The following is a 16,551-nucleotide window of genomic DNA, read 5'->3' as shown; positions in this document are numbered from 1 at the left end:
CTTTTACTCCCACTGATGGTCCTCAAGCCATTGAGCTCCTCTAGGACATTGTGTGTTTAATGAAAAAGGATATATAAATGGCAAAGAGCTTACTCGTCTTTGCAGAGAAACATGTTAGTCAAAAAAAGGACTTTATTAATCCTCACCAATTGGTACTGCTTTCACATTTCCTTCAACCATAAGAAGTAAAAACAGGAGTAGACTCATCCTAACCATGTTCCTCCATTTAGTAAAATCAGTACTGATCTATTTATCTCTCCACACCAATCATGTCCTCACTATCAAACCTGCAGAAAGGTGGGTGCTGTGTTGATCTGATTCACTAATCTTTACCTTGCCTGACGACAGCTCTCTGACATATTCTCTTCAACAGGACCCCACCTAAGAACATCAAGCCACTGTCTCACATACCATTTGTAGCCTCATCAGTTCTGCTCATCTTACTTTCATGGCCTCCAACCTCATTGTTTCCTGAACCCCGCATTGCCCAGTTCTACCTCCTACCCAAGATCCAAAAACCCAATTGTCCCAGTAGACTAATTGTTTCCACATACTCCTGCTCCACTGAACCATCATCTTATCTTGACTCCATTTTTCCCCAGTCCATTCCCTCCCTACCTACATCCACAATACCTCACAAACCCTCCATTACTCAAATTACCTGAATGCAACTGCTTCATTTTAATTATGAATGTCCAACCTCTACGCCATCATCTCTCATATCAACAACAGACCCAGTCAGTCTCTCTCCACCATCACCCTCTTCTGCCTGGCAGAACTTGTTCTAATGCTCAATAACTTCTCCTTTGGCTGATTCCACTTTTTTCAAGTCAAAGGGGATACCTGCATAAGCCTGGCTTTTTGTTAGCTATGTGGAGCAATCCAAACAGCAAGCTTAAACAAGGCACCTAAACTCTTCCTCTGCTACATTGGTGCTGCCTCGTGTACCCGTGATGATCTCATCAATGTCATCCACTTTGCAGCTAATTTTCACTCTGACCTCAAATTCACTGTAATACTCTCCACTTTCATGATTTCTCTGTCTCCATCTTGAGAAACAAACTTTTTACAAACATTTTATACAAACTCACCAACTCCCACATCTACATCGACTACACCTCTTCATTCCCTGTAATGATTCAAATCCTTTCTCTCTGTCACATCTGCTCCTAGGATGAGGTCTTCCATTCCAGATCATCCGAGATGTCCTCCTTCTTCAAAAAAATGTTGCTTCCACTCTACTAACATCAACTCAGCCCTCACCCACATCTCCTCCATTATTTGCACATCTACCCTAGTACACAACAAGGAGAAGATTCCCCTTGTCTTTGCCTACCACACCATGAGCCTCCATATCCAATATCCTCCACAATTTTCAACACCTACAACATTATCTCACCATCAAATACATCTTTGCCTCTCCGCCTACCGCGGGGATCACAACCTTCATGACTCCTTCGTCTATTCCCTTCCCATTAATTGCCCCCTTAGTACCTACCCCTGTGACTGCAGGAAGTGCTGCATGTGTGCCCACATCTCCTCCTCCACCACCATTCAGGGCCCCAAACAGTCCTTCCAAGTGAAGCAACTTGTGAATCTGCAGGATTCATCTACTGTATCTGGTGTTCCCATTGTGGCCTTTCCTACATCGGAGAGACTTGTCACAGACTGCGAGATCGTTTCACTGACTCCTTCACTCTGTCCCCAGCAATGGAAGAGATCTCCTAGAGGCCAAGCATTTCAATTCCAAATCCCACTCCTGCCCCTTCATGGCTGTCCATGGCCTCATGCACTGCCAAACCAAGGCCACCCCGTAAATTGGAGTGGCAACACCTAACATTTCATCTTTCACTCTCCAGCCAGATGGTATTAACATCGACTTCTCTGGTTTTTGTTAGGTCACTCCCCTGTCTCCTTCTCTTCCAGCTCTCGATCCCCTTGCCTCTCAATTCAGAGAGCTATCCTCTCCCCCATCACTTCCCAGCTTTTTTTTGTCCTGCCATCCCACTCATATCCGGCTATGACCGCTTTCCTGTGGTCCTGTGTTCCTCCGCCTGCCCCTGCCACCACTATTATGTTCTGTCACCTGCCTACTTTTTGCTCACACCTTAATGAAGGGCTCAGTACTGAAACGTTATGCTACATAAAGAACGCTGTGTAACTTGCTGAGTTTCTCCAGCATTTTTGTTTTTCTCAAGCAACTTCCAAACTAGTAATAATATGTTTCACTATATTCATTCATGACTAGATCAGTATATAATTGCATGTTTCATTAATTGTGGGTAGTTTCAGGCTGATTATTTAATTCAATGAGGGAATCATAGCAAATGCATGTAGATTGTTATGTTCAAGTTTATTACAGTACCATATTCGTTCAGGTGCCTTGCCATTTGGTGTGAGTGATCATGTCTCTCCATCCATCATGGTCTCTGACACTCCGAATTGTAGTTGTTGCTTCCCTTTTCTAACCATGATTACCATACTTGTGTAATAGTTGATAGCATGTAAAAGTCGACCCCTCCCTCCCCCATTTTTGGCCCCAGCCGCTCACCCACTCGAGTCTCTGAGGCACTGACCGCGGCCTCTCGCCTTGGCCCCAGCCACCCTGATAATGTTTGCATTATCGATTGTGTAAGTACAACTGAACACAACAACATTCTTCAGTCCTCAGTATAAAAACATGCAAACATACACACACACAGTTCAAAGTTCACATTTATTGTCAGAGTACACACATGACATCACATACAACCCTGAGATTTTCTTTCCTGCAGGCCAGGCAGATTTTCTACTTCTCAATAGTGCAAAAAAAACTGTACAGATTGGAGGGACAAGGGTATATCTGTAGTATCATCAGTGGAATGGTTCCATCTGTAGGCAAATTGAAATGGGTCCAGTGTCTCCGGAAGGTGTGCTTTGATACGTTCCGTCACCAGATGCTCAAATCATTTCATAATGGTGGAGGTCAGTGCCACAGGGCAGTAGTCGTTGAGACCTATGACTGTTGCCTTCTTTGGTACTGGGATTATGGTGGCTGTCTTGAAACCCATGAGGACGATGGACTTCTTCAGGGACGTGTTGAGAATGTGTGTAACGACTTCCATCAATTGGTCTGGGCTGCTGATCAGTACTTGACCAGGTATGTTGTCTTTGACATGTGAAACTATAGAAAACAAATTTTTGATTGACAAAGATACTGGCTTACAGATAGCTCTCAGTAACAGAACCTTTACATAACCCAGGGACTGCACGTATTGAGAAAGAGGAAGGCCAATGTTTGCAAACTTGGGAAACATGTCATTAACTCATTAAGTTTGGTTCAGCTGAAATGAAGATCTTGGAATTATTTAACAAGTTGTAGGATATTGAGATGAACTTTATTCCAGATTCTGTTTGGTGACTAATAACGGATGTGTCATGACATTGTACACGTTGCCTATTTCTCTTTATAATTGGTGAATGATTTTCTTCCATTTATTTCTCCCTTTGTCTTTCATTTTCACTTTCATTTCAACCTACCTTTGGAATTTGTTGCTCGCCTTGTGAAAGAGCAATCACTACTTATTACAGTAAATGTTTCAACTACAGTATTAAAGGTTATACGGGGGAAATTTGAAAATGAAGATCTAGTAGAAGAAGTAAGGCATATTTGATACACTAAGTTTCACACTTGTGAGAAACCTAAGGGATTTGCCTTTGAGTGGTAATTCTCTTTTTTTTAAATTTTTTTATTTTTCACACCATAAATCACATTAGCCATGATATACACTTTTTCTTTTTCACACATATACAATGACTTTTTCTCCCCCCCCCTCCCTCCTCCTAAGCCACCCCCCCACCCCCCCTCATCCATTTTAGGTATACAATCTAGGTTGCATTAAACCAGTCAGACAATGTTGTCATTCAACAAAAATACACCAGAAATTCTACTGAGTCCATTCTTTTCTTTCCTTCTCCTTCCATCAACTTAGGTAATGTTTGTCCCCGGTAGGTTTTCGCTATTGTATTTAATGTAAGGCTCCCATATTTGTTCGAATATTTCAATATTATTTCTTAAACTATATGTTATTTTTTCTAATGGAATACATTTATTCATTTCTATATACCAGTGTTGTATTTTCAAATTATCTTCCAATTTCCAGGTTGACATAATACATTTTTTTGCTACGGCTAGGGCTATCTTAACAAATCTTTTTTGTGCATCCTCCAAATCAATTCCAAATTCTTTGTTTTTTATGTTACTTAGGAGAAAGATCTCTGGATTCTTTGGTATATTGTTTTCTGTTATTTTATTTAATATCTGATTGAGATCATTCCAAAATTTTTCTACTCTCTCACATGTCCAGATTGCATGAATTGTTGTTCCCATTTCTTGAAGCACACGTTGACACATCATAAATGGGAATAAAGAGCACATTTATTTAAATGGTAAGAACAGCTGAACTAATTGTCTTTGGTCTTCTCAGAGTATGAAGAAGAACTGGCAGGAAAGAGTAAAAGTTCTTGAAAGTTTAGCAGGGAATTACCAAAAGCACCCCATCAGTCTGGCTTACAAACCTAAACTTTCAAAACCATGGCAACCATCATCGATTTGGAAGTTGTTTTATCGCCAGCATCAAGCCTTTAATTTTTCGAAGAGCTGTAAGGAGGTAAAGTAAAATATCTTAATGTGTTTACAAAATGTGAATTGTTGCATTATGGCTAACAATAGATTTTTAAGCTGGAAATTAGGTTTCAGGAAGGAAGTTGATATTCAATGGGCTCTTGAGCTTTGTATGTAATTTAGTTAAAAAAATAAATATTTATAATGTATTTGGATATTTTTATAAAAGTAAGATCAGCAATAAACTATTATTGGTTAAAGCTTAGAAATTTAATAATGAAGCAACATAACTTGTGATAGAGTTCTACTTCATGGGGAAAGGCCCTTCAGGCCAACTTGCCCATGCCAACCAAACTAGTCTCATTTGCTTGTGTTTGGCTTATATCCCTGTAAACATTTCCTGTCCAACAGCTGTCTAAATATCTCTTGAATGTTACATTTGTCCTCATTTCCACCACTTTCTCTAGCAGCCTATTTCATATACCCACCAGCCTCTATGTGTAGAAGGTGCCCCTCCAGTCTCTTTAAGATCTTTACCCTCTCACTTTAAATCTGTGCTCGCTAATTTTAGATTTCCTAGGTAAAGGGGGAATCCTTTGCCTTGTTTCTTTAGTCTTTAACACATTTTTTTCTTCTGAAGTTTAGAATTCTGGAAAACATGGACATAAATATAGACAGGCACCATCACCCTACAACTGTTTTTCAAGACTTGGTCCTAAAGTAATACAATCCTCAAGTTAATTAAAAAATTGATCTGTGTTGGTTTTATGCTTCAGAATTCCAGTCACCCAAATTCATTACATGGCTCCTGTGTTCCCTCCACTGTCACTGTTGGTTTCCTCCTACATCTCAAAAACCTGCAGATTGGTACGTTAATTGATCATTTAGAGTTAACCCTAGTATAGATCCGATGAGAATGTGAGCCAAATATTTTACAGGTAAATTTAGCTAGGCAACGGGAATTCTCTGTATGTCAGCGTTGGCAAAATAGCTTCATCCTCTGTTATAAGATGGAAATGCCATTGTTTACATGCAAGAAGAATACCAAACCTCAAGGGATATGTTTAATTCTGTCAATTTTTTTGTGATTAAAATTAGAACAGCCATTTAACTTTTCACATTTTCCCTCAGATTGTGGGTTATTCTATGCATGAGACATTTCTTTCTGATCATTTAATGTAAACCTTTTGAACGTTATAACTGCTAAAAATAGCTTCCCAGGTGAAACTCGCTCTAGCCTGTAATCGTTCCATTCCACTATTGGCATCATTCTCCCCTAATATTCAACATTGTCTTTCTCTCAGGATCAAGAATGATTTGCTTCCACCTGAGTGTTTGTGAATTCTGACGTTACTTAATGAGGCCAATCTGGGAACCAAACTTTTCCATTATGGGCAAGGAGGAAGTCTGACAGGTCGAATGGGTGGGTAGTTGTGAGCTGGTACCTTTCTTCTGCGATTTATGCAGAGCTTCTGAGTGTTCTTGATGCATGGACAAGCTCCTCAAATCAATCCTAAGTGTTTCATCTCAATTTTTGAGCAGTTAAAGGCCAAAGATTCCCAAGAGTCAATGTACATTGTATTTTTTTTAACACATCCTTTCCTCTGTCCAGCAGGTAATTTCCTCACAACTACATTTGTGCTTCAGTCTCAGCCATTCATAATAAAGGTATACCTTGCTTTACGAAAATTTGCTTTTAAGAAGAAATGTGTGCTTGCTATCTAAGAGAAATTTGAATGGGTTTTCGCTTTTACAAAAATAGCCTTCAATATTGGTGAATGGGTCTTCGCTTTACACCATTTCGGCTAATGAAAGGTTTCTTAGGAACGCTCTATTTTCGTAAAGCGGGGTATATCAGTATATCAAAGATTTTGATGAGGAACTAAATGTAACATCTTCAAGTTTGTAGATGACACAAGGCTATGAGGGAAGGGTGTGGAGATTTAGAAGGAAGCACAAAGGGTCCAGTGTAATTGAAACAAGTTTGGTGAATGTAATTTAATGTGAATAAATATTAGGTATTTTGTTTCAAAGCCCAGAAAAACATTATTACCTGAGTGGTGATAGATTGGGAAAAGTGAAAGTGAACCAAAACATGAGTCTTGTGCATCATTTGGTAAAAGCAGGTGTTCAGGTGCAATAAAGAAGTATTAATTGCGGAATGACATCATTCCATGCATGGCTCATGGAAATCAGGATAGGGGCATGACGAGGAATCATTCTGTTAATTGATTTCATCTGGAGTGAATCACAAAAACAACATTTTCCAGGTTGTTTCACATAGGTGTAGAAATTCAAACAGAATGATTCCTCATCATGCCCCTATCCTGCATATAGAAGAAAAAGGCAGCATTAAATTATTGAATTTTGATGCCAGAGCTTCACATTAAAGGAAAGGGAGAAAAGAGAATTGATAGCCTGATCATACATATCCAAAAGTTCATTCAGGAAATTGTAGCCAAAACATACTCTAACTTATTACTATTAACTTAACCTAACTTAACCCCCTTCTAATTCTAAGTGCATGTCTGTGTAAGTTCAGAAAAGTTCTTTGATTCACAGTCCAAACTCATTCTCACTCCTGCAAGTTCACTGATTTCAGGCAATTCTTATACTGTGCACAGAATTTAGCATTTATGAATCTTCACCAGGCTTTGGTGCTTGAAAGATAAATGATTACTGCTCAGGAAGGTTCTAATCGGTTTTCAGAGAGAGATGTGTTGTTTGTTGGACACAAACTGATTCCTTCTGATCAGCCACTTCTGTGTCTTGCTGAATAAACTTGCCCCATCGGGTTTTTCCAGATGATAACCTCCTTCTTTCAGGTCACCACAGAGATCCTTTTCGTTTCCCTTATTTCAAGTGAAACATTATGCAGCTAGCCATCTCCTCTTGTATGGACCACAAGGGCTTTGAACAGGCTGAACTAAGAACTCACAACCCATCTTCAAAATGGGGTTTTTACAAAAGCTTGCCAGCTTGTCAAGTTCCAGGCCCACCTGCTGCTGCTGACCTGTAGAACTCTCTCTCTCTCACTCAGAGAAAACCATATGACCCTCTTAGAACAGCCAACTGCACTCAGACAGACTGCGACTCCAGACCTAATCTTCTGAGTTCGTTCATCTGTTGCTTTCCAAAACAATAATCCATTACTCCACCGCATGTCCAATTAACACCTACTTGTGAAGTCCTTGTAGGCATTCTTCAAATTTTTGCAAAGGCACCCGGAGCTTCGACTGTCTGGCTTGAGCAGAACTCTGGCATATTAAATGAGATGTTTTGATGTGTTTGTATCTTTTTATGACGTACACAATTTATCTCCTTTAAAACATATCTATATACAATATAAAATATAACATAATTTGTCACAGTGGATGATGTGTTAGTATATTTGACTGACCCGAGGTTTTGTGGGGGGGGGGGGGGTGATCATTGGGTGAGGACCACACTGGATAAGAGTGAAATCATGCCCTTGACAAAGTGGGGTTGCAGACAATGCCAATGAGGGAGTCCATTTAAATGGTGGCAAAGGGCATTAAATATTTCGGGATAAAAGTAGATAAGGATTTACTCAATTTATATAAATTCAGTTATCTCCCTTTGCTTTGAAAGATTGAGGAGGACCTTGCTAGATGGAGAACCCTGCCTGTAACTTTGGTTGGCAGAGTTAATTGTATTAAAATGAAGGTGATGCCAAGACTACAATATCTGTTTCAGTCTTTTCCATTTCGTTTCTGCAGGGCTTCTTTAAGATGCTCAACAGATGTGTCAGAAAGTTTTTAAAGTGGCTAGAATCTCCATGGAAATGTTGACTTGAGATTATAAATTGGGAGATCTGAAATTGCCAGATTTAAAAAAAATATTATTGGGCAGCCCAGCTGAAGTTTATCGCCTCACTCTTTGAGGGAGGTGGTACCCCCTTCTGTGCAAAAATTGGACAACACATGGTGGGAAAAAAGATAGCAGGAGAGTTTATATATAAATGGGACACTAAATTGATAACAAAGAAAACGGATAACCCCATAATTAAACCAGGTAATTCAGATGTGGTAAAAAAATAAATCAATGTATTGGAATAAAGGTGGGGCTATCTCCTAAGCACCCTTGACCCAGAACAAATTAATACCCATGAGTCTGGATAATAAGATCCTGGACACCTGGTGCCAGAAGAGGATCAGGTGTATCAAGGACAGTTATGAGCAGGGGCAGCTTATGTCATTCGAACAACTAAGGAATAAATATGATTTGTCTAATAAAACTTTCTTCTGCTATCTTCAATCAAGATCTTTCTTAAGGGATCATTTGGGACTGTCTCTTGTCCTCCCTGTGTGTAGTGATGGAGATTCTAATCAGCATGGTTTTGTCAGGGGTAGATCATGCTTGACAAACCTGATTGAGTTCTTCGAGGGGTTACAAAAAAGGTTGATGAAGGGAAAGCTGTGGATGTTGTCTATTTGGACTTTAGTAAAGCTTTTGACAAAGTTCCCCACAGGAGGTTAGGAAAAAAGGTGGAGGCATTAGGTATAAATAAGGAAGTAGTGAAATGGATTCAGCAGTGGTTGGATGGAAGGTGACAGAGAGTAGTGGTAGAAAATTGTTTGTCCAATTGGAGGCCGGTGACTAGTGGAGTTCCTCAGGGTTCGGTCCTGGGTCCACTATTATTTGTTATATATATTAATGATCTGGATGTAGGGGTAGAGAATTGGATAAGCAAGTTTGCGGATGACACAAAGATTGGTGGTGTTGTGGACAGTGAGGAAGATTACCGTAGATTAAAAGGTGATTTAGGAAGGCTGGAGGTGTGGGCTGAGAAATGGCTGATGGAATTTAATACAGATAAATGTGAGGTGCTACATTTTGGAAAGGCAAATTTAAATAGGTCATATACATTGAATGGTAGACAATTGAGGAGTGCAGAGCAACAAAGGGATTTAGGAGTTATGGTAAATAGTACCCTCAAGGCTGATACTCAGGTAGATGGTGTGGTGAAGAAGGCATTTGGAATGTTGGCCTTCATAAATTGGAGTATTGAATTCAAGAGTAGGGAGGTTATGATGAAATTGTACAAGGCATTGGTGAGGCCAAATTTGGAGTACTGTATACAGTTTTGGTCACCAAATTATAGGAAAGATATAAACAAAATAGAGAGAGCAGAGAAGGTTCACGAGAATGTTGACAGGATTTCAGGGTCTGAGTTACAGGGAAAGGTTGTGGAGACTGGGGCTTTTTTCTCTGGAGCATAGAAGATTGAGAGGGGACTTGACAGAGGTGTTTAAGATTTTAAAAGGGACAGAGTAAATGTGGATAGGCTTTTTCAATTAAGAAAGGGGGAGATTCAAACTAGAGGACATGGTTTAAGATTGAAGGGGGAAAATTATAAGGGGAACATGAGGGGAAATTTCTTTACGCAGAGGGTGGTGGGGATGTGGAATGAGCTTCCGGCAGACGTGGTCGAGGCGGGATCATTGGTTACATTTAAGGAAAGACTGGATCGTTACATGGATAGGAGGGGACGAGAGGGGTATGGACCGGGTGCTGGTCAGTGGGACTAGGAGGGTGGGGTTTTGCTACGGCATGGACTAGTAGGGCCGAACTGGCCTGTTCTGTGCTGTAAGTGGTTATATGGTTATATATGGAAAGGGGAATACATGTAAGTTCATCTCAATGATGTATCTCCTATTCCAAAGTGAGGGCCTGAAGCCAGCCTTACACAAGTCAAGGGAAAAGTGGGAGACAGACTTGGGCACAACAATCCACAAGCAGTGCTGGTCAGACTTCTGTCTGGTCAGTATAACATCTGTTATTAATGCCAGGTACAGATTGGTGCAATATAATTTCCTGCATCAACTATACTTCACACCTCAAAAATTACATAAATCTAAATCAGAAATTTTGGAAATGTGTTTTAGGTGTGTTGTGGAGATTGGAACCTTTATCCTCCTTCTGGGAGGACCTGGGAGACATTCTGAAAAAAATTACAAAGGTGGATTTTCCACAGGATCCAGAATTGTACCTTCTGGGAAACATGGACGCGAGTTTTAAACTGTTCAGATAACAAATTCAGTTTATGTAGGTCGCCTTGTTGGTAGCCAGGAAATGTATAGCGGTCATGTGGAAGTCTAACTTCCAACTAAATATTACACGTTGAAATACGGAAATGCAGAGTTGTATTCCCCTGGAGAAAATCATGTACAATTTAAGAAGGAAATATGGCACATTTGTTAGGGTGTGGTAACCCTATCTGCAACACATTGGTTCACAGATATAATTGTACCCCTGCTGAATAAAGGAAATGCGATCATCCGTGCCAGCAGTGAAATGATTGAGACCAATGAAGTGGGTCGTGGCACAGATGAAGTGGTCTTGTATTTTGTTCCTCACCTTTTTTATTTTAGATTTCTTTGGATTTTTCTTAAGTTCCCTTAAGGGTTTGTGACATTACCTATAGTTGTTTCATTTACATAATTGTTGTTGTATTAGGGTATGGGAGGGAGAGGAGAGAGGTGGGGGGAAAAAAGACTATGTTATATACTATTGTTGAAAGCGATTGTATTGTTTGGATTTGTACGAGTCTGAAAATCAAAAATAAAGTATTCCAAAAAAAAAAGTTTGGCACAGACTAGAAAGGCCTAGGGCCCATTTTTGAGCTGTAATGTATGGCTCTGCATGTTCGTGTATCATATAGTGATGTATTCTGACAAGCTACTTCCAATAGAGCACCTAGAAAAGTTGCTCAGAGATGCAGTGACATGCCTAATTTCCTTGGGCTTCTGAGGAAGTAAAGGCACTGTTACTTTTCTTGGCCATTGTATTTATGTGAGTGAACCAGGTCAGCTTACTTTTAGAAGCTTAAAGCTGTCTTATGCAGACTGGAGAGTGAGCTCAGCACCCCCCCCCCCCTCCCACTTCCTGCAGTCTATAACCAGCTCTTTGGTCTTAGTGATATTCAGGGAGAGGTTGTTGTCCTGGCACCAAGCCACAAGTCCATACTCTCTGACTTATGATTGTTAGGGATCCTGCCTACAGCAATTGTGTCATCTGTGAATTTGTAGATGGAGTTGGAGCAGTGTTTGTGGGACCCTAGTTTTAGGAATGATCATGGAGGAGGTGCTATCACAAATCCTCACTTATTCGGCCTGTAGAACAGGAAGTTGTGCATCCAATTGCCGAGGTGGTTGCTGAGGTCAAGATCAAAATATAAAGTGAAGAAGAAAAGAGTAATGGAATGGTAATATTTCCATTTTTAACACTTCCATTGAAGGATGCCCATGTCTTTGCTTTGGAGAATGAAAATAAGAAGGACGCTCAACTTGGACAGCGAATTTACCTTGTTACAACATACACTGAACTGTGGTTTTATTACCGGTAAGTGAGTATATTATACTAATAAGGCTTAATGAAGGGCGTTTCATGTACTTTCCAGTTAGAGAAACCCAACAAATGAAGAGAAGAAAACTCAAATTTATCAAGCTAATTGCAGCGTCACCGTATAAAACTATGAAAGGCATGGATAAAATAGAGGTAGGTAAATTGTTTCTATTGGTGGAGGAGACTAGAACCACGGGACATAGGCTCGAGATTCAGGGTAGTAGATTTAGGATGGAGATGAAGAGGAACTGTTTTCCCAGAGAATCTATGGAATTCACTGCCCTTTGAAGCAGTGGAGGATACCTCAGTAAATATATTTAAGACAAGGATGGATAAATTTTTACATAGTAGGGGAATTAAGGGATATGGGGAAAAAGGAGGAAGGTAGAGATGACCCATTGAATGGCGGAGCAGGCTCGACAGTGTTTCTTATGTTTGTATCTGCGTCAGTCCCTAATTTTGATATTTCATTCAATTTATGAGATTTTCATTCCAATATTACATACCAAAACAACACAAACTAGTAACATCATGGGAACCTTTGTTCACTCCGTCGCGATTTCTACAGAACTAGTTCTCAAATGGCAGGCCCCTTATTTTGTAGCGGTGTCTCCTTATTTATGTGTCTCCCTAATCTGTATTCATTCCATCTTCCAGCACTTGATCCATAACCTTCTATGCCTAAGGAATTTAAGTGCTTAATGCAGATGTTTCTTTAATGCTGTGAGTGACTCTGTGTCCGTTAATCTCTCCAGCAATGCATTCCAGGTATACACCACTTCTTGGGTGAAAAATGTCCTCCTCAGATCTCCTCTGAATTTCTCGCTCCTGACCCTGAAACATCTTTCCTGTCAAACATGTTTAAGATCTTCTATTTTTAATCAAGGTCACTCTCCTTCTTCTCAACTTGAAGGAGTAACAGACAAAAGCAGTCTACAGTGTTGACAAACACGTATCTCAAAACGGATTCCGTGGTATCTACTCATAATCTATTTTAGCAGGAAAGTTTGCCTTTTGCGGCTACTCTTGCTTTCTCTAATTATTTATATTTTCTACCTAGCATATTTTATTCATTTTGGAACTATCAGTTCCAGTCCTAAGTTCTGTTCCAGCTTGTTAAATTTTAATGTATTTGATGAATTATATATCTTCCTGAGGTCTGCTGCACACTCTTTTAAATGTTTTCTCTTGATCTTCCACATTGTGTAGCAGTAGCAGATTCTTCTCTAAATTAAAATTTCCCAACAAAGTCTTGTATCTGTACGATCGTTTAATAGAGTCGCAAAGCATGGAAATGAGCCATTTGGCCTACCATGTATGCAGTCCGCTGGTCACCCATCCATTTTAATCCCATCTTGGCCCGTTGCCTTTTATGCCCAGGCAACTCAAGCTGGCCTTTGCGCTACTTAAATGTTATGAGCAAAGCTACTTCTCTCTAATGATTCATTCCAAGTACCTGCCATTCTCCAAATGATCAATCTCTCCCCTCTAAATATTCTCACATTGAATTCATATCTTCTAGCTCTGATAGAGGAAAAGTCAACCCGATTTTTTTTTTAACCTTTTATAATTTTACATGCCTCAATCATGTCTCCTTGTAACCTCCTCTGCTTGAGGGAAAACTGCCTCTCCTCTTAACTAAAACAAATCCATCCCATGCAATATCCTGTAAAATCTGCTTCTGTACTCTCTCCTGTGTCGTCACATCTTTCCCAGGAGGTTGCAAAACATCCCAAAGCATTTCAAAAGAGTCATCAAACAAAACTTGACCTAAGCCAAGTGAACCTTTGGGGCTGATGACTGAAAGTTCGATGAAGGAAGTAGATTTTATCGTCCGCCCTCAAGGTAGAAAAAGCAGTAGATAAATCAATGTTAAGAATCTTAAAAACAATGAGTTGCGAAGTAAGAATAACAAAAGGGCAAGATAGAACACAGCCAGCATTTTTTGGATGAGGTTTATGGTGTGTAGATCCGAGGAGACTGACCAGGAATGTATCACATTATTTCTTTGACGTGAGTATGTGCTTCCCATTTATTGTTCATTACTTATGATCAGCATTGTCCAAGATTCAGTAGGGTGCTTCCTCTTGTTTAGCTCCTTGTATTGAGTAAAACACGAAGGTCTGCAGACACTGTCATTGTTGTAAAGACACAGAAATGCTGGAGGGACTCAGCAGGTCTCGTAGCATCCACAGGAGGTAAAGATATATTACCAACTTTTTGGGACTGAGCCCTCATCAAGGTTCTGTTTGCACAAAAATGGGAACAAGATTTAAATATAAAGATGAAGAAGGAAACATGAGAGAAGTTATGCTCTGGAACGATGAGAAATACAATAAACACGAGGTTACGTATGATGCAATATAACTGGATACACAGGCTATACATTACACCTCAAAAGTTAAATAAATGGGACCCAACAGTATCTGACAGATGTTTTCGTTGTAAAAAAGAAATGGGAACAACAATTCATGCAATCTAGACATGTGAGAAAGTAGAAAAATTTGGGTAAAATCTAAACCAGATATTAAATAAAATTACAGAAAACAATATACCAAAAAACCCAGAGATCTTCCTCCTAAGTAACATAAAAAACAAAGAATTTGGACTTGATTTGGATGGTGCACAAAAAAGATTTGTTAAGATAGCTCTAGCCGTAGCAAAAAAATGTATTATGTCAACCTGGAAATTAGAAGATAATTTGAGAATACAACAATGGTATATAGAAATGAATAAATGTATTCCACTAGAAAAAATAACATATAATTTAAGAAATAATATTAAAATATTTGAACAAATATGGGAGCCATACATGAAACACAACAGAGAAAACCTACCGGGGACATCTACCACCTAAATTAACGAAAGGAGAAGGAAATGAAAAGAATTGACTCAGTGGAATTTCTTGTTTATTTTTATTGAATAACAACATTGTTTGACTGGTTTAATGTATCTTAGGTTTAGTACTTTAAATGAATGGGGGGGGTAAGGAGGGTGGGATGGGAGGTGGGAGGGGGGGAGAAAATGACACTGTATATATTTGAAAAGGAAAAAGTATGGATCTTGGTCAATGTGGTTTATGGTGTGAAAAATAAAAAAAAAATTTAAAAAAAGGTTCTGTTTGCACACCTGGTCTACAGTCCAAGCCCCAACTGCTGTTGGATGCCTGGCCTATATTGCAGACACTCAACCAACACTAAGACTAATTAGAGAGCTGAATTATTGGATAGCAGATGATCCAGTTAATCTGAAATCTAATATTATTCTAAGAATTTGAGGTTTATACCTTTATCTGAAGGTCTCTAATGTCCATTATCTATTCCGAGATTTGCAGATGCGTTTGAAATTTCAGAAGATGCCTGTGCCAGTTATGCAATGCTTTGTTTTCAATATTTCTTTGTTATTTTTGTTCCAGGAATTATCGGAAGTCATTAATGCACTGCTATGAAGTGATTCCAGAAGCAGCTGTCTGCCATTTGTATTTTGACTTGGAATTCATGAAGCAAACAAATCCGGAGCTTGATGGAAAAGAGATGGTGTCAAAATTAATCCAGGTGTTGATATCATTTCTACCTATGATTTGATCTTGATTTACCTCATGAAAAGCTCAACTTATCTTACATCCATTTAATTAGATATATTGGTAAAAATATACATTGGTGAAAACATAATGCTGGAGAAACTCATTTGGTCAAACATGGTACTTTATAAAGGAAAGATAAAAATACATAACCAACATTTGGGGCTTGAGCTCTTCATCAAGGTATGGAAAAATGTCAGTAGGTGCCCGAACAAAATGATGGGGGGAGGGACAGGGAGAAGAGCACAGTCCCAAAGACAGGAGGTAATAGGTGCATAAAGGAGGGAGGACATACTTGCAAGCAGGGGAAAGAGGGATGACTCTGTGAATGGAGAGGGAAGAGGTGGAGAGCAGGAGGAAGGGAGAACAGAGAGTAGGCTAGCAGGAACCAGAGGTCTATGTTAATAGCATCCGGTTGGATAGTGCCCAGATGGAAAATCAAGTGTTGTTCTTCTTGTTGGGACATTACATGAGGCCATGGACAAACGTGAGCATGGGGCGTGGAATTGAAGTGGTTGGCCACTGGGAAATATCTATCACTGATGCGGACAGAGTGAAGATGCTCAGCAAAGTGATATCCCAGTCTGCACCCAGTCTCTCCGATTTAGAGAAGGCCAAAAAGGGAGCACTGGATACCATAGATCACTCCTACGGATACAAAGTGAAGTGTTGCTTCATTTGAAAGCACTGGGGCCCTGAATGGTAGTGAGGAAGGAGGTGTGGGTCCAAGTATGGTACTTCCTACAGCCACAGGGAAATGTGTGGGGGCGGGGGGTGGGGGGGGGTTCCAACATGTGGCACCTAATAAAAGGCTTTCTGGACATGATGTCTTGGCTTGGGTTTAAATTGAATGTCACATTTACAAACAGTTTGGTTTATTGTGGGAAAGCACCAGAGAGAGGTATTAACAAGAAGGATACAAAGGTTTTACAGAGCAAAAACGACCAGTGTTTAACTTCTCATTAAGTTCATGTTCATCTATTGTCAGGTTTACCATGAT

General features: G+C 39.7%; 1 protein-coding gene across 5 annotated transcripts in view; it reads left to right on the top strand.

The window, feature by feature from the left end:
* primpol (primase and polymerase (DNA-directed)) overlaps positions 1-16,551 on the top strand; it is a 42,664-nt gene that overhangs the window by 2,369 nt on the left and 23,744 nt on the right. Inside the window, exons 1-4 of one of the 5 annotated variants that reach the window (XM_069939985.1) lie at positions 4,570-4,649; positions 5,908-6,026; positions 11,865-11,968; positions 15,387-15,525. In XM_069939985.1, the coding sequence (XP_069796086.1) occupies positions 15,406-15,525 (120 nt within the window). In that variant the 5' untranslated portion in view covers positions 4,570-4,649; positions 5,908-6,026; positions 11,865-11,968; positions 15,387-15,405. Of the gene's footprint in view, positions 1-4,466; positions 4,650-5,907; positions 6,027-6,219; positions 6,272-11,864; positions 11,969-13,812; positions 13,989-15,386; positions 15,526-16,551 lie in introns of those variants that run through there. The other 4 variants (XM_069939965.1, XM_069939994.1, XM_069939975.1 and 1 more) reach the window with 4 other exon arrangements.

This window comes from Narcine bancroftii, chromosome 1 (assembly GCF_036971445.1).
Source record: "Narcine bancroftii isolate sNarBan1 chromosome 1, sNarBan1.hap1, whole genome shotgun sequence".
Lineage (NCBI taxonomy): Eukaryota > Metazoa > Chordata > Chondrichthyes > Torpediniformes > Narcinidae > Narcine > Narcine bancroftii.
The sequence above is the reverse complement of the archived record's forward strand: the minus strand, read 5'-3'. Positions and strand labels throughout refer to the sequence as shown.